The following is a 24,299-nucleotide window of genomic DNA, read 5'->3' on the forward strand; positions in this document are numbered from 1 at the left end:
TGCTCTTGCTCACTTTTCACATCATTTCAAGATTCCCAAAGAGCAAGAAGGGTGAAGAACTGCCATCCCAGGTCTCCTACTGTTGTGCCTCAGCAGTACAGAGTGGAAGAAGGGAAGAATAGGAGCTGAGCAGAGTTTCAGAAATGCCTGTTCTTCAGACTTCTGTCAACTGTGTAGGGTTTTTCTCTCGTGGTGGTTTGTTGGGGGTGGGTTCTGCCCCCTTTTCCTCTCCCAGTACTGCAGGCTTTTGAAACAAGGCTGCCAGTGGGAGTCTTTTCATGATCAGTATTGGTGCAGCCTGCTCTGAACTGCTTCATGTTATAATTACCATCATTTCTATTGGGGTCTGTAACCTCTCAGATAGGTCAAGCTTTAAATGGAAACTTAGCCTAGGAGTGTTCAAAGTGTGTCTGGCAGTAGCTCTTCCATCATCAATAATGAGCATTTGCCATGATGAAGTTTGGAGAAAGTGGGTGGTGGTGGGTTTTCCTTCACTGCTTCTCCAGAGAACTGTGCTCCCTAGCTGGAAGATATAATGGCTCTATGAATTGCTATTTAATCAGGGATGTTAATTAAGTCTTAGCTGTTTAATGCTTTTGTGGGAGAGCTGTATATGATTTGCAGTGGCTGGAATTGTAATTGCAGGCAGTTAAGCTGCCCTTCGCCTGGCAGGACCTAAAACTGCGGTTTTATGAGGGGTATTCAAGATTTGAAGAGATCCTGCCACCTTCAACATTTTCCTTGCCCTGAAGATAGTTGTTGTTGTTCTTGATTTTTAAAAGGAAATAATCTAAAGCAATGAGGCAGTGAAGAAATACATTCATTTTGGATTTTAAGTAGCTGGGTTTTATGTGTATAATTACAGTAGTACTTCCACTTCTATGACACAGCTGATATAATTGTTGGTTAAATATAAAGCCCATTTCTAACAGAAGCCTTACTCAGCTTTTCAGCATTGCCTGTTTAGTTTCGTAAAGCAGCTGAGGAACTAAGGCTCTGAGCGGTGGCTATGTCCTCTCTCAGATGCCAGCAAAGGCTTCTTACTTAAGGTCCTACTCTTCAGTTCAGTGGTCAGACTTCACACAGCGGATGGGCTGACATGAGAAATTCTGCAACGACTGAGATTTTTAGGTTTGGGGGTTTTTAAATGCGCCGAATGTTCTATCTTGGTAGTTAACATCAGTGATATTTTTGTGGTGGTCGCTGCAATCTTTGGTCCTTCAGGAGTTGGTTCAGTAATCATGTCATAGCCTTGCATCCAATAATATGGTCTTCCTACATGGCATAAGGGACAGAAGGGAGAAGAAAAATATTCATTGTATTTCTTTATCTGAAAACTGTTTGGAAAGGCAGGCTTCTCTCAGGAAAAGATAATTCAGAGAAATTTCAGATACTTGAGCCAGGAAAAAGCACAGGGTGGACTTCCGAGGTTTGAGGTAAAACGCACAGTACATAATCACAGCCTGTGGGAGCAGAGGAGTTTTTCACTTAGTTTTCAGCAGAATCAACTCATCCTTCCCCCTCTCTCCCTCCCTGCTGTGTCAGGAGCTAGTCAGAGTGGAAATGCCAGTTGGAGTCTGTGAATGGGCATGTTAATGCCACACGGAACGATGTCAGATCTCGCCGAGCAGAGATCGAGTGGTTGGTCTTTCCCTGCTCCATGAAGACAGGTTGGGAAGCCTCCTTTCCCTTTGGCTCCATGTATTAGGGTGGTGTTCAGTGGTTTCCCAGCGGAGTACCATGAAGCTGTGGCACTGGGACGCTCAACGGACACATGTCAACTGAGGGCACAGACGCCACATGCTGCAGTGATGCAAATCGTGTTGAAATTACCAGTGCCAGCATAGTCAGGCAAACAAACCTAACTCAGCGAATTTGCTTGGGCGCTAGCAATACTACAGTGGGTAAGTTGATGAGCATATTCAACTGGGCTGTGTGCAGCAGCTGAGCTAGCTTTTTCAGAGCCCTTTTAACTGTCTCGGTGCTAGACTGCGTTGCTTAGTGTGCATAATAAAAGGTTGTGCTGATTTGCTGTGTGATACCTGGAATCTTTACCACTAGTGCTCTGAAGTGGATCCATCCTGACTTCAGTCTACTGCAAACTACTTTCAGTTAGCTTCATTAAATAAGTGTTAGGAATGGTGATTGGTAATAGACGGAGGCCCTGCTTTGCATCTGAAACCCATTTTGGAGCTGGGATTAGCTGACTGGTCCTTCAGGTTTCTTCCAGGTTTATGCCACACAAAGCTTTTGCTATGTTCTGCTGTGAGTTTTGGCTTACTGCTATCCTGCCCCTCTTGTGGTCAAACTCTGCAGGTAGAGAGGGAAGTTGTTTACAGCAGAGATACTCCAAGGCTCATTGTTCCCCAGGACTCTGGATACCCAGTTGCTACTGAAGTGCTCATTCAAACCCATGAGGATGGGGGAGACGCAATTTGCAGTACCCAAAATCTGTATTCTGGTTTTGAGAGGGGAAAAGGGCAGGCATTACGTAAGCTGCTCTTCTTAAGTTTGTAACCAACAAGACTAGTGACCTTTGAAAACCAGACCATTATCCATCACAGACTGTCATACTGACCTCTGCATGGGAAGAGGTGGTGCCGCAGCCCCTCAAGCAGCCGATCCTCTAGCTCCAGAGAGCGTGTGTTTTGAGTGAAGTGGAAATCTTTGTGCTCTAGAGCAAATTATCCTCTTCAGGAAGAGGACTGGGATCCAACTCCAGGTTAATCAGTTCCTGTTAGATGGTTGTGGTCATTTCACCTTTCTGAGTCTCAGTTTATTTTGCTGTAAAAAAGACAAATGATCCTATATAGATTTTTAATGTGTAAAAGTGGTTACATGTAACATCCTAACAGCAAGGAATTATTGGTGGTGAGAGACCTCATAGGTATTGTGCAAGATCAATATTTCCCTAATCTCTTCCAGGGTGAAAATACACGTTTTCCTAAGATTCGTTCCACGTGTTTAGCCAGAGATCTGCTCCTGCTTTGAAGGTTGTCTGGGCAGCACTAAGGTACTGACTGAAGTAGAATGCATTGATCCAGAGGAGCCCCTGCGGTGGGATTAAGTGAAGTCTTTGAAGAGAAAAGCATGGAGTGGAACATGTGCTATGGTGTGGCAGCAGAGGAATAAATGCTAATCCAGCCTAAATAACACCAGGAGACTGGAAGCCTGCTGATGAATAACATTGCTCATCTATTATCCATAAGCAGCTGAGAATACAGATTTTCTTGATTGGCAAGAAAAAATATGATTGTCCCAATTTTCAGGCTGTTTTCTCAAATAAATTGAGAGAATATTAGTGCATCTGTGACTGCCCGAGGACATGTTTCTCCGATCTCCACTTGAGAAATCCTGGCACAGTAATCCAGTTTGGACACACTGAAAATAGGGGTCATTTGTGAAGACTTGAAAGCCAGACATGTGCTCTGTAGTGTTTGTGTTCGTGGCTTTTTCCAGTGAAGACCCTCTGCTGGCTCAGAGGGAGCTTGGCGAGTGGTGTAGAGTAGGATTTCCAGATGTGCTGAAGGACTGTGCTAGAAACTGAATTCTTGCTGATCTTGGAGGGTTATTGGCTTAAATATCAGTTATGGATCTGGCCCAAAGCTCTGTTAAAACACCAAACTGAATGCTAGAGCTGTTGCTTTTGGGTCATGTTGGGGTTTGGGGTTGTTTCTTTCCCTTACAAACGTGTCCCATCCACATATGTGCTTCTAGCTGTGTTCCGATTCAGGGGGCTTGAGGAACTCTAGAGAAATGCTAAAATATGTGGTTTCTTGGGTGATTCTGAGGCAGACTCCAGTGACTGAGAAGTGGACGGATAATTTAAGGGGGGGGCTGGAGTGGTTGCTGCCTTAACCCAAAAGTTAGGCTCCAGCGTGGAGCAGTCCAGCTGCAGGGGAGGTTTGAGCTGTGTTTTCATTGCTGCTAATTTCATTGGTAACAGAATGAAATTATTGCTGTCCGGGAAGAGACTACATCCTTAAAGTGCCTGTTCCTCCTTCAAGTGCCTCTGTTGAAAGGTGCTTTTATTTACTCTGCGAATGTATTCATCCCCCATAGCTTGTTTCAGACACTTTAATGTTGGTTTTTTATGTGCTTACAGTCATTAGCTTGCAAATGATGATTGAATTAGCAAATTGGATTCCTTCACCCTTGGCAAGTGCCACAGTCCTCCCAACTGGAAGGCTGTAAAAGTCTGGGGGGGGAGAAAAAGCAGTTTTCAAAAGGGGAAAAAGGACATACCAAATTATATCAGACAAAACCTTATTTGCTGCAGCAGATAATTAAATACATAAAACCGTTTGATTTGTTTGTTTTTTTTTTTTCTAGACAGTAAAATGAGATTAAAGTGGTATCAGTGTGAATGTTCAAATTCCCAAGTGTGGATCTGGAGAAACATTTTTTGGCGTGCTGCTGTTCAGGTCAGGCAGCTGGAAACGGAGCTGTCAGTCTCGCAGACTGGTGCAGGCTCATCCGTCCTGAGAACAAGGCAATGCCACGTCTGCCCTCCAACCTGACAGGAGAACACACTTTTCCTTTTTAAACTCCTTCCTGATGAACTGTGTGCTTTTAGAAAAGGGCAAGCGTAACTCAATCTTCTCCAGAGGAAGAACAGGCAAACTTGTATCTCCCACATGTAATATTTTTGCTCAGGTGACTTATTATTGGAACAAGTGGGGGGAAATAATATGAGAACCCTCTCCTTTGCCTCCTTGAGAAAGGTGTTTGCCTTCTAAGACTGCAGCTTGGACTTTATATTGAAAAATATGTCCCTTGAGATCAAGGGAAATTGTGTCTTGTAGTGACCGATAGGAAATAATTAAATTCCTGCCTTTGACGGAACAGCTGTCCTCTTGGAGCAAAAATGGTCAGGGGTTGCCACTGAAGAGTAAACGTGTTCTTTGTGACATGGCTGTATGTTTCGAACAAGGTTTCTCGGGCACCTCCACTGTCTCTCCAAACAGCCTGTTTGGAGAACTGGCCTTGGTGAACAAGAAACCTGGCACCCACCTTACCCAGGTGGCATATGTTATCTGGGACCTGTGGGTTTTCTGCTTCTTCTGCTTGCTGGTCTGGGCTACTCATCAGCTTAATTATCCCAGTTAAGTACTGGGCCAGTGTGGCATCAGTGTTCCTGGAAGAGCACTAGTTCTGGGGCACAGACTTGGAGGGCGAAATGGTCCCGGATACTGACTGTGGTTTTCAGGTTGCAGCATTAGCCTTTGTTACCAAATTATCTAGTGTTCTCCTCAATGTGGTGATGTTCACCAGATGGTGTCTTATCTTTCTGATTTCTAGAAGTAGCAGGCTTCCATTCATGGCAGAAACCAACATTTGGTGTTATCTGGCTTCACGACCTCATCAGCTGGCTTTCAGTTGTGAGTAATGTTAGTTGGTATGTGGATATCTTCTGGGAAGTTCACTGTAAGTAAAGAAAATAATCCCACAAATCAATTCCTTCATGAGGCAGAAAACTCGTAGCCAGTGTTTATACTGCAGTAAGTGGATATTTTGTCCTACATTTAAAATTAATTACTTTCTGAGAGCTAGCCATTCTTAATGGTCCCAGACAAGAGGAGTTACCAGTGGCTGTACAGGGGAGCCTGGAGGAGTTTGTCCAATCTGTTTCTTTTGACCAAAGCAGCAAAGCTTTGAAGCTGCTTAGTAGCTAGAAAGCTAGACAGGTAAAATTATAGTGATTGGTTTACAGCATGCGTCCTCCATCCTGGAAACCTTTGTACTACATTCCAATGTATTCAAAATAATCTTCTGCTAAAGGCTGTTGAGAATCATTGCTGCAGTCAGGAGGTAAAAATCACCCAAGTACACCATTAGCCTTATAAATATAGTGCCACGCTGGACAGATCTGACTGCCCTAGACCAAGAGATCCCTCAAGCAAGTGATCCAAAGTTCTCTCAGCCCGGGGCCTGCAGCTGACGTGCCCGCAAGATGCTCAAGAAATGTGTGTGAGTAGGGGCTGCACCCGGAGCCTCAGGTTTGGTACCCTACCAAGTCTGTAGTCGTGGGGAGAAGACCTGCCACCATCGGTCTATGGAGGACATAAGAGAAAATTTGCATCCCTTCAAGGATATTTAGTTACAGAAAGTTGAGTCTGAGGTGCTCTGAATTGTTGTTGAGGGATCCAGGGCTTAGACACATAGCTGCAAAATACACAAAATGTGTTTGCGTCTTGTTCAGAGCAATGCCAACATTTTGGAGCAGAACCTGACCCCACCGCTTGTCTGGAGCCAGGCTTTCAATGCCGGCTTAACATCATTTGGGACAGGAGCAAAGCCTTGCCCTGTTGGTATTTTAACGCAATGGAGCCATCGGTTAAACCCAGCAACAGTTGTTCTCACATACTGACCACTTGCACAATTCTCAAATTTATCATGAGGTTTTTCTTTTTTTCAAGAGAAATGAAAGCAAATTGTTCTGTTTATCTCCTACCTTCAGAGTGAGCTTCCTGATTGTTTGTCCTTATCACTTCAAGCCAGAAAGTTTTACAGATTTGCTGGGCACCTCCATGTTACAGCTTCAGACTTATGGTTTGGCAGGAGCAGAGAATTTCTTGTTTCCATTTAAACTGCTGTTAGTTCAGAATGAAATCCAATTTAAACTTAAGGGTTGGGATTGAAGTCTTTGAGGATCAAAGAAAATAGAACAGAAAATATGGCTTTAGCTCGGAGCTGTATCTGAGCAGGGTAACCTCAGATTGAGCGGTTTTCTTTCTCTCTTTTCTGTGCGCCCCTTCTGCTGAAAGAGGCTTAACTATATTAACATGTGCACGTGCCCACGGTCTTTTTTTGGTTTGCCGTGTACGATAACTGCATGTAAGAATCCCAAATGTAAAGTCCTTTCTTAGTCAGAAAATAGGGCTATTTCAAATAAGCCCTGCTCTGAAATGTAGAGGCAGCCCCCAACTTAGAACCGTTTGGAATTAGCGGTGTTGGCAGCTGCTATTGTCAGTCGAAGAGGGTCTAAACTAGGAAAGGCAGCATCTGCCATGGCTGCCTCCTCCCCGCGCAGGGAAGATCTGGCTGGTGTTATGTATGGCTGCTAAAATTGGATAAGGGTTTTGGTGGGAGCTGGGGGGAGGAAATGAACTGCAGTAAAGTGATACGAATTGAAGGAAGCTCGCCTGGCACCCCCAGCCTTGGGAAGCATGGGCCATTACCTCTCTGTCCACATCCATTTCTAGCCCAGCGCTGATGATGGAGCTTCGTGGAGCCAGTCTGTTGGGTGGGTCTCTAAGCTTTAGGCAGCATCCCACCCTGGATGTCACCCAACACGACTTGCCCAGTCACACAGAGAAAATCTGATCTTGGCTATACTGGGATGTCATGCTGTGAAGAGTAACATGGCCATGACACTTTTAGGCAGCATTTTCAGGCTTAAGTCCAAAGATGCCCGGATTTAGAAAGTGGAGGTGGCAGAAGGAGCACACTAAACCAAGGGAAGCACTCAGCACAGAAATGCCTTAATTTTGTTGCCCAAATTCTGTTGCTTTCATTAAACCACAACTTTTGAAACTTTTTTCTTTATCATTTTACAGAAGTTGTTTTCCTAGTTCTTTTGGCTTTATAATGAAGCATGGGGCTTTGAAAGCACGATCAGGGCATACAGCTCGCAATAGGTAGTGTTGTCATTGCTGTAGCTCCCAGCTCCAACACTGGGCTTCTTGGAGCAGCAGAACGTTGTGAGTGGTGATGCAGCATGGGAGACACTCGCAGGTCAATAGTCAGTGCCTGCATTAGATATGGGAAACCAGACTGGAAAGATGCTCTTTCTGGGACATGCTGACACATGGAGCAAGGTGTTTCTAACTGCTCTTGCCCAAAACAATAACACTTCAAAAAAAAAAAAAAATAGAGTGACAGATGGGGGATGCTTACAGACCTCGAACAAACCAAAGTCCCTGGAGACTCGATCAGCACGTACGGAAGGAAGGCAGAGTGTTTGAGATCGTGTTTTCACATGATGTTGTCAGTGAAGGAAATATGTAGGTCTTCAGGGACACAGCAGCTCTCACTGAGCTGGGCACTGTGCCAGTTTTCGTAAGCTTCTAACCACATTAGTCACCCCACTATGGTGGCAGCCCCAGAGCTGGCTACGGCAGGTTTGACCTGAGCTGGGACACTGGCCTGGTAGACCAGTTTCACGCAGTTCTTCCTCCTGTGTCCACCAGCATGTGCAAACTGCAGACCCCAGCTGTCTCTCCAGGAGCTGTTTGAGCAGCTCTCTGACCTCTCTAAGATGGATGCTGCCAGCTCCACTGTAGCTCCCACAGTGACCCCCTCCAGCAGGACCACCTCCTCCATCTCTTTTCCTTTGTGAAGGCTACCTGCCAGCAGACTTGACTGTAGCATGTCAGGGTAGAATTATACAACTTAACAGACTGGTGAAAATGAAATGGCCAATGCTACCTCCAGTTACTTCCACAGATCTTTTTTTTTTTCTTTTTCTTGCATAGAAGGAGGCTGTGATCTTTGCTGGAGCCTTTATTTGCTTTCACAAGACAAACAGTCTTTCAAACCTAATCCTTTGTACACTCTGGAGATAAAAAGAGGCTAATAGAAAAGTGTGGCAATATTAGTATTGAAGATCAGGGGGTTGTACTGGTGGTCTAAATTCTGCCCCAGCCTACTGCCTGGGCAAATGACTTTGCCTTTCTCTTGTACTTGCAGCTCCCTTTTTCTGCCCTGGCTGCCTGCACTGGTGCGTCTCCAGGGTCTCATCCCTGCGCAGCTTTCTGTGCCAGCCAAAGCTCAGCAACTCTGAGGTGGGAAGTCAGAGCAGCTCAGCAGAACGGTGCTGGCGGAGGCAGAAACTGTTGGGGCAGCTGTATCACAAATCCCAAATAAGGCCTCGTCCCAGACAAAGAGCAGAGGGGAGAATGGAGAAAGGGGTACATCAGGGAAGCAAATCTGGTGATTGGCATTACCTGTAAGTTCAGAAGCGTGTTTGGGTTCTGCAGTTCAGAGCAGCACAGTAACTCCAGTGTTTCACTGAACTTGGATTTGCCTCATATCTGTGCCCAAGGAACCTGGTAGTCTGGCTTATTTCCTGGGTGTCAGCAAGGGGATGCTGGAACCTGTCTCAGCATAACCAGGATGCTGCCTGTCACCAGTCAGCACTTCTTTGAACCTCTCTGTGTTCCTTAGCAGTTGCATTTTCTACACTGAAAACCAGCGTGGGCTCACAGATGCTTAATACCAATGAGGGCTAAAGAATGACACCCAACTAACGTGAAGAACACTGAGCAAACCCATTTTTATACAGCAGTAACCTGGAGTACTGCCTTGCTTTATACAACTTCAGAGGGGCGGGAGTAGAGCAGTGTGGGAATGCTGTCCTCAGCTAGACAGCTTCTCTAGAGCAGGTCTTACTGACCATGGTGAAGCTAGAAATGATGTGTGTTTGCAGCAGATGGCAATCATTATATTTTGTCGCAGTACCCAGTCTGAAAGCTAATGATGGAAATGACAAATGAGATACAACAATGGAAACACCAAAGAAAATGCTACGCAGTAAGGTAGGAATCACCAACGTGTCTGAGCAAGCAGGTGGTCCACACCATGAGAGCCGTTCGGTTCTGTTGTAAATTGCTAGAGATCGGTTCAAAGTTTGGTCTGGAATAACTTTTTTTGGATGTGTAAATATAGAGTAGGAGAGGCAGGTTGTGCTAATGCGAGCTGAGCGATAATATACTGGACCACTGTATAACTACCTACAGCCTTGTTAAGCTTATGGGGATGCACCGGGGAGTAATGTTGGTATAAAAGCCTTGCCAGAGACTCGTTATCGGGTACTCAGTTTTGATATGATCCGGTGATAAAGCTTCTCTGTGCATCTTCCTCCATGATCAATTGTCTAATTAAAAAAAAAAAAAAGACTCAGGGTCCAGATGGTATAATCATTACAGGCTTTTGAGAAAATATTGTGATTTTTAAAACATAATTGTCAGGAGAATTTTGCACTTGTGGTGCAAGTGTATTTTGCTGTATCTTTTCTCTGATGTTAACAAGAACAAAATTACCATCTTTCAAAACTAACCTTGCTACAGGCTATAGGACCCACAATTTTAATGAGTCTACATCTGCCTTTCTTGTTTGTTTCTCTTTTTTTATTGTAGATTTTTCTGGGTAATTACAGAATTCCTTATCATTTTAAAGCTACACCTTTGCTAGTAAGTCCTTTAAAAGGAAATATGAAACATTTCTGTGGAGGGTTAAGTGATAGTTACTTATTTAAGGGTCTGACCATGTCCTTAGAGCAATACTGTATAAGAGACGAGCTCTTTCTGCAGGTTAGACCTTTGTGTCTTTACATCAAGAGTGAATTTCACAACGGAAGAGCTCTGTGCACTGCAGAAGACGGATGTGAGTCTCATTGCTGGACTGAAGGTGGTCTTAGGGAGGAAATGCTTGTGGTTTGGGCTCAAAATTGCACGGGTATCTCATGGGGTCTCTGCGTGTCACAAATGTCGGCAGTTCTGGTGATGTTGTTTACCTTATGGTTTTCATCGTTGTTTCTGAATTGCCAAGTTGTTCTTGCGTGTGAAGACTAGAAGATTGAGAAGTTGCTGGTTTTCCTTCTTGGTGGTGGTGTGGCTGTCTCCAGGCCATAGTTACACTTCATCCTTGTCCCTGCTCTGGATTCTTGTGACAACTCGTGCATCCCAAGAGACAGATAAGTGCTGCAGAAGTGCTGGCGCACCTTAAGGAGAGGCAAGATGGGATGTTTTTAAGGAACTGTTTTGTTTCTTTTCTTCACGTGCAGGATTTATTGTGTAGCTAGAGAAAAAATGTGTTCCTTTAAGGGTAGCTAGAACTGGGAGCAAGCAGATGAGTTTTCACATCGTGTTTTAGAGGCTGAAGGTGTCAGTGTGGGCAAAATCTCTCTGGAAATGTTTACAGATGGGTAAGCTCCTGCTGCTTCCATCCATTTCCCCTTCCCCCCAAAAGGATGCTTTCTAGGCATGTGTTCTAGTCTGAGGTGTGAGAGATTGATATGTTGGTGGCACCTAGGATGTTGTAAACCTACGGATTGCATCTGTTGTGTCACCAACCTCTTTGAGGAAGCAAGGAGTACGTGATCGTTTGACAGCCACTTGCCTACTGCTTTGCTCCCAATCGCCTCTGAGGCTGTGGAGCAGGGTCAGCCATGTTTGACAGAGAAGAGCCTAACATCTTAAAGGCTTCTATTTATAAACCTCTTAAAATCAATTAGAGGCAAGAGATGAAAGTTAATCCATTTACCAAAAAGCCGCAGTGTACAAACTTGTATTAGGCAGTAGAGAAGTCACATAAGAGCCTGTCTAATGCACGTCCCAGCAGCAAGAAAAAACTCAGCAAATATCAGTCACGTTGGATCCTGCTGCAAGCTGCAAAGCTGACCACTCTCTACCTGCTGAAAAGCACTCAAACCTCCTGTCTTTAAACATGGTGGTTGAGATTCCTGCTCGTTAATTTAGTCAAAGCTGCGGCTCTTGGGCAGCTGACTCTACTTGTGACATCGAATACGGGATGTGACAGTGCTGGTTTTCATTGTGTTTACTGTATTTTAAAAACCTGCTGTCCAAGCAGCACTTTGGGGTAACTTTCTCAAGGTGGAGGTGACAGTGGGTTGGAGAAGGAACATCAGCGTACAGGACCCGTTTGAGTGCCTCCGAGATACACCCTGAGCACGTGTGGCTGAAGCTTGTTTTGTAATTCTTTATTCAACCAAGCTTTCACGCTTTCCCCCCAACCAGTACTGAGTACTATTCATAAAATAAGATCTTCTAGTGTAGTATGTGGGGTTTTCTGCATCTCTTATGCTTCGCCTGCAGATGCAGCAGCTTTTGGGGATTATCATTTCATATTTAAGCATGAAGAGCTTTCCAAAATGCCTCAGCAAAGTAAACATACAGTGTAGAAATAGTTAGTAAAGAGTAGAGGAGCACATGGAACATCTACATGCGGCTCATACAACCAAATGCTCAGAGGACGTGCGATTTTGATTTCCTTCTGCGAGCACTACTGCTGTCAACAGTGAAAGAAATGAGGCTGCCTGCACAAATTTGATCAGGCAGGTGCTTAATCTGGGCTACTCTTACTCCTGTACCTATGATAGTCTTTTCTAGTTTGTTTATTAATCTAGGAAAGATTATGTTCAAGTCAAAATGCAGAGTTGTATAGGGAACAAAGGAAGCTTTTAACTTGAAAACATCAAGCTGCAGTGGACAAGCAACTGATCCAATTTAGATACTACATACACCCTGTGCTTTCGGGCAACTCCAGAAGTACTAAAGTCCAGTGAAGGTCCTACATTTGCTGCTGTATTATTTTTGGAACACCTAATGTGCTTCACTGACTAAACATGGGAATTGGGTGAAATCCCATCATGTGAAATCACATGATGCTCTATTTAGCACCAAAAATATTAAGACCCACTCTTTATTTTGTGCAAGCTAAACACAAGGAAGCCAGTTCAGAAAGTCCCGTCTATTAAATTCGCCTAAAATCCAACAGTAATTTTCAGAGAAGACTCTGTTGCTACCAAGCTTTTCTGCAAATAGGTATTTGCACAAAACCTAACCCCTTAATTCTTTATTTAAAACCAAAGGGACAGCAGTGTTCAGAATTTGCATGGTTTTGTGGTGAAAATAAAATTGCCAGTGGTTCATCTGCTGGGCTAGTTGTGCTTTTCCTGCCCAATGCTGTCTTGCCTCTGATCGTTCTTGCTGCAGTTGTTATTTCACATTGCAAAAGAACAAGTCAGCTGGAGTTTCCCTTTGCTCAGCGCGGTTTGCCGGAGCTCAGTGGAGCACTCGGCACAGAATCGGGTGCAACTGGCATCACTGGTTTTGTCACAGTGATACCAGATTCCACATTACCCCTCTTAAGAAATTAAACAGGTGGACAAGCACTGTGAAACAGTCTAAAGACTGGGATGGCTTTTCATGGACAGCAGAGACTACTACAAAGTTCAGACGAGGTGAACCAAAAGAAGTAGTAGTTAGTAGCAGCGTTCTTCGAAGCGTATGGGTTTCTCCTGCAAACAGAGAATCACAGAATCATCTGCTTGGAAGAGACCTTTGAGATCATGGAGTCCAGCCATTCGCCCAGCACTGCCAGGGTCCCTAAACCATGTCTCTCAGGACCACATCTCTCATCCACACATCTTTTACACACTTCCAGGGATGGGGACTCCACTACCGCCTCTTCTTCTTGGGCAGCCTCTTCCAAGGCTTCACAACTCTCTCTGTAAAGGCCTTTTTCCTGATATCTAACCTAGATCCCCCCTGGTGCAACTTAGGCCATTTCTTCTCATCCTGTCACTTCTTCCATGGGAGAAGAGACCAACCCCCACCTCTCCACAACCTCCTTTCAGCAGTTGTAGAGAGCAAAATGCAGTGAGCAGCCTGTGTGATAGCACTGGGTGTGCGCTATCTGTGTGCACAGCATTTTCCTTACTACTTCCAGACTGTGTATCTCTCCTGAAAAAGAAATAGTAGAACAGAGCTCTCCTTGCGGACATCTCAGAGGGCAGGTCCAACAAGCTCAGTGCTCCTTCTTACACTTCCCATGTTTTGCTCCCATTTCATAGGCTCCAGGGTACTGCTATGACCCTCAGTGGTCTCTTGACTCGATTGCCCAATACAGACACTCACAAGTGAAAATAACCTGTGGCTGCAGTGGGCTCAACTGGAGTCCCACTCAGGTTAGAGTAATAACACTGTCAGTTTTATGAAGGCAGTGTGGTGTTTTATATAACAGCGTTTCTTCAGCCTTTCTCAAAAGGAGCTGCCGTAGCCTTGCCTTGTGTGGAGCCCTTGGAGCTGCTGCGCTGCGGGAGAGGGGAGCACAATGGATTGGAGGGGAGGGAGTAATGAACTTTGAACGGGAGATGATCATCTCTTAAAGGAGCTGGGGTGTCCTGCTGGCTGTGTGTGCTTCTGAACTATTCTTTACTGCCTTTTGATATCACTTGTGAAAGATGATAGTAATATTGCTGTTCACTTTCATTTTATGCAGCCAGTTCTAAACTCTTCAAATCCACTTTTGTGCAGACCAGGAGAGAGAGAAATGCTTTTATTAATTAAGTGGCACTCTCTTTGTTCCAGTTTCCCTGGTTGTGCTTATTACCTTGGCTGCTATGTGTGCTTGGCGCTCTCAAGCCATTCTTCTCTAACGTGCTGGTGGTGCGGGACAACCAGATGGTAGCCAAGACCCTGGTTTAGAGGACTTTCTCCTCTTGGCTGAGCAACCCTAGTAACTGAAGTCAAGGAAGCTCTATTGTGCACCAAGGAATGTGGTGGGAAGCTGCTGTGCCCTTCCTAGCACGCTCAGTGTTGGCCTGAAGGAACTGGGGGAGCAGAGCGACTTATTTTAAAGATCTCTCCATCTTCCCACAAAGCATAGCATTGCCTAGCGAGTGTCATACGTGCTCTGATGGCTGACAGCAACAATTTGTATTTCATTTTGCTCAGGCCAAATGTGCAGAGCTTACATAAGTGTCTTTCTGTCCCATCCCATGTCAGACCAATTTTAAAGTTAAATCCCAGTGCTGCGGAATATTGCCTAATCAGATTAGAACGAGTACCGAGGACCTCTACTGCTGTACCACCAGTTCTTCTAGACCGCTGTACATAAGCCATCATTTTTTAAGTACTACTGTGTATGAAGAATATGGATTGGAGGCTAGAAAGTATTTATTAGGCTTGGAAATAACAGGTTTCATAGCATGGAAAAACCCCAACTTTCAAGCCTATGGAATACAAGCATTGATTTGTTGTCTGATACTAACTTGCTCTATCACCATAGATGCACAAATGTCCATGCACTGACACTACTGCCTGGAAAATCACCCAGTGTGGTCTCCAAATGGAATAATGGCATCAGCAGTGATGGGGCAGGACTGATGCAAACTGGTCAGTCCCCACATCCATCATCTCGGAACAAGCCTCTGCTGAGTTTTAGCATTTTATGTAACAACCCCTGACCCATGCTGGAGCAGGGAGTTACTCCTCCCTAGTTGCAGGACCCTACACTTGCCCTTGTTGAACTTCATTTGGTCCCTCTCTGCCGAACTCTCCCACCTGTCCGGGTCTCACTGAGTGGCACCTTCTGGTCTGTCAGCCACCCCTCCCAGCTTTGTATTGTTGCCAAAGGTTCACTTTATCCCTTCTTGCCAATCATTGATGAGTAAGTTGAGCATATTGTATTCATGAAGATTTTCTAACTAACCCTCCCGTTTGTCATGAACTCCTACTCTGGACTGAAGTACTCGCTTCGTTCAGCGGAGTCTGGCAGGGCTGGAGGAGCAAGGGCAGGCTCTGTGACCAGCACTCGCCTGCAGAGCCTGGCTGTGGGTATGGGAGGGTGAATCTGTCTTCCTGCTGGCTTGGTGGTGGAGTCCTGAGGTTCAGCACAGGTCCTTTCCTGGAGTGGCAGCTGTGAGAATGAGTTTCTCCCTCATTACGAGTCAAATGAGATACACATACATATGTATCTCTCTACATGGCACTGGCTTATTTGGGGGCTTTTACGTGGTTTTAGGTTTCTTTTTGCACTCATCCTCCACTCAGCTTCTTCCAGCACTTGGAAACTCCAGCTGATGATCAAGCACAGACCCAACAATAAAAGCCAATCTAGTCCAGGGCCTGTTTGTCCAAGCACTGGAACAACCTGCTGACCCACAGCTTCATGCAGCCTGTGTTGGCTGGAGAGAACCACTTCCAGTTCTGTGCCTTCATCAGCAGGTGGGGCTGGCAACCCTTGGGTAGCGCTCTCCTGGAGCTCTGCCCCATCCACGCACAGGCAAGTGTGCGGGCAGCGCAAAGCTTCACTGTGATCTCAATCCAGCCTCAGCGTTTTGCCAACACGCTTCCTCATGCTTCAGGAGATGCATTACTTGAACTGCTCAAACTTCTGCCCGCAGCCAGGAATGGCGTTTATTAACACACAACATTGGATGGGCCTGAGTCAAAATACGGGAAATGAAGTCCACAGATTTATGAAGGGAGATAGCTGGACACGGAAGGACTTGAGATGTGAAAGTACCAAGCTGGAGCTTCCCTCTGGGAGTCCCACCTTGGTGTGGCACAGAGGAAGGTTACAGGAATGATCCTTGTTTCTGTCCTCACCCCAGCAAAGCTACAGCTTCCAACAGAAAACTTGATTTTTTTTTTTTTTTAAATTGTTGGATGTGGCCTTAAGCTGTATAATCATGCAGTGAGCTGGAAGGAGAAGTTGAAGAAAAACAGTTTATAACAGCATCTTTGCATGGGTTTATGTTTCTTTTAACATAATTATGATCAGAAGTGATTGACTAATAACCTTACTGTACCTCTCCTGAAATCTTTTAAAATAAAATTTAGAACAAATAAAACTATTGTTGAGGTTCGCATGAGCTCATGGCCATCGTGTTGTAAGGTGTAGCTTCACCCTGGCAAGTGTTTCATTTGCTGCCATCTCTGGTTTGAGGACGAGTGACCGGTGTGTGGTAAAAGCAGTTAATAAGAGGAACTCCGCAGTAAATCGGTCACGCGTGGACATACCAGAGGCTCACTGTGTTCTTTACCATCGAAGCAGAGTGTGGAAGTTTGCAGAAGACACACGTGCTTCAGAGCTGACTGAAATATCCCAGGTCGTCTTTCAGAAAGCGTGTTTCTTTCCTTGGTTTTCCCTTTCTTTATTTGGATTTTGAAAATTTATATAGTACCAGTAATAGTTTGAAAAGGTGCAGGAAATAGCAACCGAGGAGTGATTTTTACAGTGCTTCTCATTGAAGCTCAGTCAAACGTTTCTCTTTGTACCTATGTACGTGTATCTCATCTGGGCTGTGTGCGACGTACAACATAGAGCTGCAGTCAGAGCTGTTTTGGTTTTGTAGACTCGTAAGAGATCTATGGGGGGAAAAATTAGTAACTGTGGCTTAGGGATTGTTTTGGGGGCTGTGTTAGTTCTGCCCTGCTTCCTACTGAGTCACTAAGGAAAAAGCCAAGCTCTTCGGTGAGACACCTGCCTTGCAAAGCCCAAAGTACTGCTGAAGCAATTCTGAATTCTGTGGTCTTGTGTTTTCCAGGTTGATCCAGAAGCTGCTACTGGCTTGTGAACTAGCTCACAAACCACCCTGGCGTCGCTCTGGTGGTGTAGAAGGTTTGCTGTGTTTCCCTACTGAAGCTGTGCCTCCCCAGTTGGGTGACCGTGAGCCGCAAAGCTGCTGTCGACGTGGACTGGTGCTGAGATCTCCCGCCCGGCTGCCGCCAGAGCCTCTCCAGCCAAACCCAGAGACATGGCAACGAATGGCACCAAAGTGGCAGACGGACAGATCTCCACAGAACTGGATGCATCCATCACCAATGACAAGCCTAAAACTTTGGTAGTAAAAGTGCAGAAGAAGAAGACGGATCTTCCAGACCGAGATACCTGGAAAGGAAAATTTGACTTTCTTATGTCCTGTGTAGGTTATGCCATTGGCTTAGGGAATGTGTGGCGATTTCCATACCTTTGTGGCAAGAATGGTGGAGGTATGATTGCAGTTTCATTCTTACAACCTCCAATGTATTCATATATTAGAATTCATCACAAAAATTAACAGTAAAATACAACTGGGTTTTAACGGCTTTGTTGTCATAGGTGGGTTGTTTTGGTTTTGGCTTCTTGTTTGGTTTCTTTTTCCAAGAGGGTTGGAGCAATTTTGGAGTGCAGAGCTCTGCTTTGAGGTCTGCTCTGGTGTTTATTCTATCTTCCAGTTGGCAGGTGCTCTGAGGAGACCATTAAAGCAGAACTAAAGCACGTTGCCCTCCGACCCTTCAGAGCCCACTCTGTCGGTTTGAGTCTTGAGAGGATTGCATATGGCTTGTGATACTGATGCTGAGCTTAACATAAAAGGCTGACTCTGGCAGGAAAGCAGCCAGCTCTGTTTAAAGCCTTCATGCTATCTGCATGCTCCTCTGTTAGGTGAAGGCAACAAAATACACAATCTTTTGGATTTTAGCGTTTTACTTAAACAGAAAATATTTAAATGGTGAGGAGAGATAAATTCACCCTTATTTGCACCTCTTGTATGCTTCCAAACCAGTATCTCATGTCTTTTCCACTAACTTTTTTAAAAAGTTACACTTAAGAGGAAAAAAATGTGGGTTTTTCCTCATGTTATAGTAGGGATGTAAACAGTGGAAAATCGCAGTGTTTTCCCACACTGTAACAGCCTTATTTCTTTTTAGGTGCATTCCTGATTCCCTATTTCCTTACTTTAATTTTTGCTGGAGTGCCACTGTTTCTCCTGGAGTGTTCCCTTGGTCAGTACACATCTATAGGAGGCCTTGGAGTATGGAAGCTTGCTCCAATGTTCAAAGGTATGGTGTGAAGTTGGACTATGTTCCATTGGCTCCTAAGTGGCACCAAGGAACGGGGCAAGAACGTTTCTTTGTGCCTCTGTTTTTTTACTTAATTACATAATTTTGTACCAAACTCCCTAACTTTCTGAGGTGTTAACAACAATTTTGAAACACAGTAGGGCATTATTCATTCCCTGTTAAAAAAATAGCAAGAGTTAGACATTAGAATCCCAAAAAACTCATTTTTGAACTTCAAAAACCTTGATTTTTGTGGTGGTTGCTGTTGGGAACTGTGTAAAGACTATTCAAAGTAGCATTTTAAAGCTAGCGATGTATGTCTGAGCAGGGGTGGATCTCTGCTCACTGCAGTTTGGTCAACGGTTCGAGTCAAGGTCACAGAGGTTTGTAGCTCCTGTTGTTCTTATTGGAATTCAAAGGCCAGACACTTCAAAGAGGGCAATCTCATACTGATTCGCTCAAGCTCACTCCACACTTAGATTTTAAGCTAGCTTGAGGTTTATCATTGCTAGAACTCGAGATTTTAATGTAGATTGTGCACAGACCCCCAGACCTCACAGACTGTACTTTACTCCCTCTTGTCCTAAATCTTTTAACTCTTAAGAGCCCTTGAGCTGACTCCTGGGCCAGAAGAGGAAGAAATTACACATCGAGTTACAAAATACTCCACACTCACAGGACTGACAGTTAGAACAGGGAGAGCTAAAGGTTTGTTTCAAGTGGATTTTGTTCTAGAAAATCTTGTACTGGGGAAACCCAGCAAGATGAGAATGTTTCTCTTGGGTGAGTGCTTTATACTTTGCTGCAGTTCCCGATGTTGGTAGGTGGCACCAAGCAAAGTACAGATCCTCCTTTGCATTATACCGATTATTTTGAGCACTTGCTCCTGCTTAGTGTCCTGTGACAACTGTCACCAGCCTGAATACTTTAAAATACCCCTGAAGTCTCCGTGCGGAGCAGAAGAGAAGGGGTTGTCATCGTGGAACCCTTGACATTGCTTTAGTCTGAGGGGACATAATAATGTACACTAAGCTTCACACCCTTTGATCAATGTCCTCATTGGGTAGCTGGTGGTGTCACTCATACTCTGGCAGATGCATGAGTTTCTGCAGCACTGCTGTTTCCGAGAACGAGCTGATTTAGCTCTTTTCCCTGGAAATAAACGCCTGTAAAATCGCTGCAGCAACTGTGGCTGCTTACTGCAGCGCCCAGGCAACTGGGCACTGTGATCCCGTTCCTGGACGGCTGAACTATCACTCAGTTTAGTGACCATTCTCTAACGGTACTCCTAAACTTTCAGCTTGGCTTCCACACAGTTCTCTAAATGGTGTCTGCCCCAAATGTTGTTTGTCCTTCAGAACTGCAGCTTTTCAACTGGCACTTGTGCAAACATTAGTAAAAGTTACCTTCTCTGTTTTCTCTTTGTTTTCTGTCCAGGTGTGGGACTAGCCGCCGCAGTCCTCTCCTTTTGGCTAAATATTTACTACATTGTGATTATTTCATGGGCCATATACTACCTGTATAATTCCTTTACCACTGTAAGTGCGGGAGGGGCAGGGGATGCTGAATTGTTTGAATGTAAAGCAAAGGGATGTAGCATCAGAGTCAATTTGGTTGGAAGAGCTCTTTAAGTCCCCCCCATTCCCCCAGCACTGCCAGGTCACCACTGACCCCTGTCACTCACACCGTATCAACATGTCTGTGAAACCTCTCCAGGGACGGGGACTCCACCACTGCCTGGGCAGCCTGGGACAGGCCTTCACAATCTTTTCGGGGAAGAAACTGTTCCTTCTGTCCAACCTAAATCTCCCCTGGAGCAACGTGAGGCTGTTTCATCTGACCAATCTGTCTCACCTTAAAGGTGTGAGGTTATCACAAAACGCACTGAAATCAGTGAGATAAGCCTTTTCTTACTAAAGGAGAACTATTTTGTAAAAATCCCTCTTTTTTTTTTCTCCAAGAAATGCAGAATAGAAATCTGTGAAATATCCTATTCCAGGGATGCCAGCAAGAAACCTAATAATAGGCTATTTTGGAGCCACAGGCTTCTCTTTTTTACCAATTTGTTTAAATGCCCTCATTTTAATCCCCAGAGCCACAGCTCTTTTATCTGTACCCTCCTAGTTTCACTTATTCCCTGCCCTTTTATCGCACATGTCTGCTGGCTTCTCTGCTCACCTGCCAGGCAGCTGCAGGTCATGATCCAGCTTCGGTCTCCTGGCCCTGGCAGGGCTAACGAGAGTCCCAGGATGCCTTTGCCTTTGAGCCTACAGACCGCTCATTTAGTCTAACATATAATTAACAGGGGTTTTTTCTTCAGTAGCAGTCACACAAACGGGAAATAGTATCATTGCAATTGTGGTTTAATGGTGGAGGAGTTTATTAAAGAAATCCCCATGGAGTGGAAGGTCTGTGGTTTGATTAGCTCTGAACTTCATTCATTATGGTTATTTTTGCTTTGTTTTCTTTCATTTTAACTTTAATTTTAGCTGCCTCTTTTTTCCTCTCGAGGGTGATTCATCAGCTGAGTAGGACTTGTCTGCTTTGTGGGGTTTGGCCATCTGAGGAAGCAGTCTTACATCAGTCTCAGTAATTAATGCATTGTTTTTCAATTGTTGCCTCTTCCACAAATTTTGTTCGTGCTTGCTTGTGCTCAGCTTTAAAGAATTGTCCTTTGACCAAATTTGCATTAATTACTGTCTGGGAATGACACGATCGTTTCTTTTTTTGTTATCCTCAGATTTGTTATTGACGTGAAAGGTCATAGTCTAGAAATGGTGCACTGGCCCAGATGAGGAGAATGTTGACTTCCAACTCCCTGGAAGCCTCTTATCCTCGTGTTTAAAACATGCAATGTCCTGATACAACATTTTCTGAGAGGGTTTTCCACAACCTGGCTATCAGAAGAATGTCTAAGTTGTATCTAAATGAAATTCATTCTTTGGACATCATGTGGAAAGTGGTTCTGCTTCTCAGAATTCCCAAAAGATAACTTAATGTAACAGCTAATTCAGAACATACTAGTTCTGCACACAACTGTCACTTCTAGTCAAGGGATACCTGAGGTAATGCTTAATTTAAAAGTGTTTGACTGTTCAGGCTTTTTCTCTCTCTTTCTCAAACAGACTCTTCCTTGGAAGCACTGTGAGAATCCCTGGAACACTGACCGCTGCTTCTCCAATTATACCTTAGCAAACACCACCAACATGACAAGTGCCGTGGTTGAATTCTGGGAGTAAGCTGATGATTTTCCTCTATACCTTTCCTGTACATATGCTTGTTATCACCCATACACTTATGTTCTGAATGAGTTGTCAAATGCACCATTCTGTTGGCTTATTCTAGACGCAACATGCACCAAATGACTGATGGATTGGAAAAACCAGGGCAAATCCGATGGCCGCTAGCGATTACTCTAGCAATTGCCTGGATTCTGGTGTACTTTTGTATCTGGAAGGGGGTAGGCTGGACCGGAAAGGTAAGATTAAAAAGTACTGTAAATACCTTCCAGTTAAAAATGCCCGTTTTACACAAATATTCTGAAAATTCTTGAGGTAAGAGGCACGGGGGACAGTTTTGCTGGAATAGCTCTGTGGGGCATTTAAGTTCATTCGTTCTTGAATTGGTAGAGCACCGTGTTTCTGAAAGAGCTGGCTCCTCTGTAACTGGGAGGTGGTTCTTGCCACAGGCATGCTCATGAGCTGTGCTTTTGGGAGCCTGACTGGCTCCTGAGTGCAAAATAGGATTGACTAATGAATGAAAGGAAATTATGGACAGACCTTTCTCCAGGAATGAAAGGGCCACGGTACCTGCCATTGGTGTAGAGCCTTCTCACTCCCCAAAATGGCAGCCAAAGTCCTAGGTTATAAGACTCAGGTCTCCTATGGAGAACGAGAATTTTTTACGCTGAAAGAGTGAGTTGTTAGCTTCGACAAGATGCTTGTAGTTGTGACCCACTCCAAGCTGCGTACTGAACATGGTCTGGTTGAGCTCGGACCAAACCGTTCTTCTACCTGGAAGGAAGGTGGTAGAAAAAGGACTGGTTTTATTTCTTTGGAGTCTGACTTTGTAGTGTCTTTTGATAGGGCTTTTGAAGAGGCAAGAGAGTAGGACCCTGTCTATCATAACCTAGATGAGGAGAGTGCCAACAGTACGAGAGCAACTGTTTGAGAGATGAGAAATAAACTAGGAAATGTTCTACGGGCTGAGCGCTGTACTGTGAACCTTGTGCCTTTGGGAGCTCCCCTCGTTGAATACAGACAAAGAAAAGCATAAGCCCCTTGGGCAAAGATATTCCAGTCCACTATACTCCACCTCCAGGAAAATTGGCCACAGCCACCTGGCGGGTGGACATGGGGTGAGGGCATTCTGCAGCAGGTGTTCCCCTCGCCACACCAAGCTCTGCCATTGAGAACTGCTTCCATTTTGAGTCAGCCTCCATTGCTGCTGCAGTGTTTTTAGGGAACAAATATTTTCTGAAGTGTTAACGAGCACAGATCGTTCTTCCTTCCACACTTACAATGTCTTGTTTCTTCACATCAGGTGGTATATTTCTCTGCTACTTATCCCTATGTTATGCTGCTTATCTTGTTCTTCCGTGGGGTAACACTACCTGGAGCAAAGGAAGGCATTTTATTCTATATAACTCCCAACTTCAGTAAGCTTTCAGACTCTGAGGTAAATATTCAATCCTTGTAAACAGAAGTTTCACTGCTAACTGTTCACCTTTCAGACCTATGACCTGCTCCTCAAGTGCAGAAACAGATTTTTAAAAAAATTATTTCCTGCAATCAGGTTTGGCTGGATGCTGCCACACAGATTTTCTTCTCCTATGGTTTGGGTCTTGGTTCCCTGATTGCCCTTGGAAGTTACAACCCTTTCCACAATAATGTTTACAGGTAAGCAGATGGCTGCCCGTGTTTCAGCAGCACTTCCCTGCCTCGGCTGGAGCCGGATCCTGCCTTTGTGTGTACTATACCATTGCAATAAAGTCTAATCTTGGATCTGAGTGTTTAATGTTAGCTCTAACTGGGACTAAGATGTATAACTGCATTTACACTAATGGGAGAGACAGCATGACTTGTCCAGCATGAAAAGGAACCCCAATCTGTAATCCTAAACCATGCAATCTTTCCTCAGGAAAAAGGGTAATGTACTGATGAACAGGAACATTGTTTTACCTGCTGCTGAAAGCACCTTACCTTTATTTCAGGGACTCCATCATAGTGTGCTGCATAAACTCATGCACGAGCATGTTTGCTGGCTTTGTCATCTTCTCCATTGTGGGATTCATGGCTAATGTCACTAAGAGGCCTATTGCAGACGTTGCAGCATCAGGTATCCAATATATCATTCTCTAAGCTGTTCTGTGGCATCAGCTATTTTTTGTTTGTACGTTGTATCCAACTGCTTCAGGTAACCGTTCAAAACCTCCTGCCTTTCCAATGTTCCTCAGCTCCCTGTCATATCAGTCACCCTTCCTGACTGAAAAAAGGGAGAGCATCATCTCAAACCTCTCAAGGCAGCACCAGTCTGCCTAGTGCTCTCCAGCCTTTGGTGCAGAGGGTGGTCAGCCAGGGATGCACCTTGGGCTGGTGCAATGGATACTAACAGACGCTGCTTACGGGGAACGCATTTACAATGGGTGGCAGCACAGTTCGCTTAGCTGTGACATCAGATTATGAGCCTCTTGCTACTGAAATTTCTAGAAGCAAACTGAAGGAAGGAATGATGATCGTTATGGCTTTGGAGCCTGTATTCTCCAACTGAGCAAAGTTTTCCAATTCCTTTTACTGTTTCCCCTTTGAGGCAGATCCATTTCTCACATGTTCAGCCCTGCAGCTATCAGCCAGCTTTCTGGGACCCTTGATTATGAAAATTGTTTTACTGAGGGCAGTAAGATTTCCCTGGAAGGATTCTGGAGTTCTTGGCAGTTCCTTGTCTGTT

At 44.7% G+C, this 24,299-nt stretch overlaps 1 protein-coding gene across 1 annotated transcript in view; it reads left to right on the plus strand.

Annotated features, from left to right (window-relative positions):
- Window positions 1-17,191: 17,191 nt before the first annotated feature.
- Window positions 17,192-24,299, plus strand: part of SLC6A1 (solute carrier family 6 (neurotransmitter transporter), member 1) — a 16,154-nt gene continuing 9,046 nt past the window's right edge. Inside the window, exons 1-8 of the mRNA XM_010141023.1 lie at window positions 17,192-17,522; window positions 18,222-18,353; window positions 19,791-19,891; window positions 21,479-21,588; window positions 21,699-21,831; window positions 22,896-23,030; window positions 23,148-23,251; window positions 23,566-23,690. Coding sequence (XP_010139325.1) covers window positions 17,288-17,522; window positions 18,222-18,353; window positions 19,791-19,891; window positions 21,479-21,588; window positions 21,699-21,831; window positions 22,896-23,030; window positions 23,148-23,251; window positions 23,566-23,690 — 1,075 coding nt within the window. The 5' untranslated portion in view covers window positions 17,192-17,287. The remainder of the gene's footprint in view (window positions 17,523-18,221; window positions 18,354-19,790; window positions 19,892-21,478; window positions 21,589-21,698; window positions 21,832-22,895; window positions 23,031-23,147; window positions 23,252-23,565; window positions 23,691-24,299) is intronic.

Source organism: Buceros rhinoceros, unplaced genomic scaffold (genome assembly GCF_000710305.1).
Source record: "Buceros rhinoceros silvestris isolate BGI_N320 unplaced genomic scaffold, ASM71030v1 scaffold10288, whole genome shotgun sequence".
Taxonomy (NCBI): Eukaryota; Metazoa; Chordata; class Aves; order Bucerotiformes; family Bucerotidae; genus Buceros; species Buceros rhinoceros.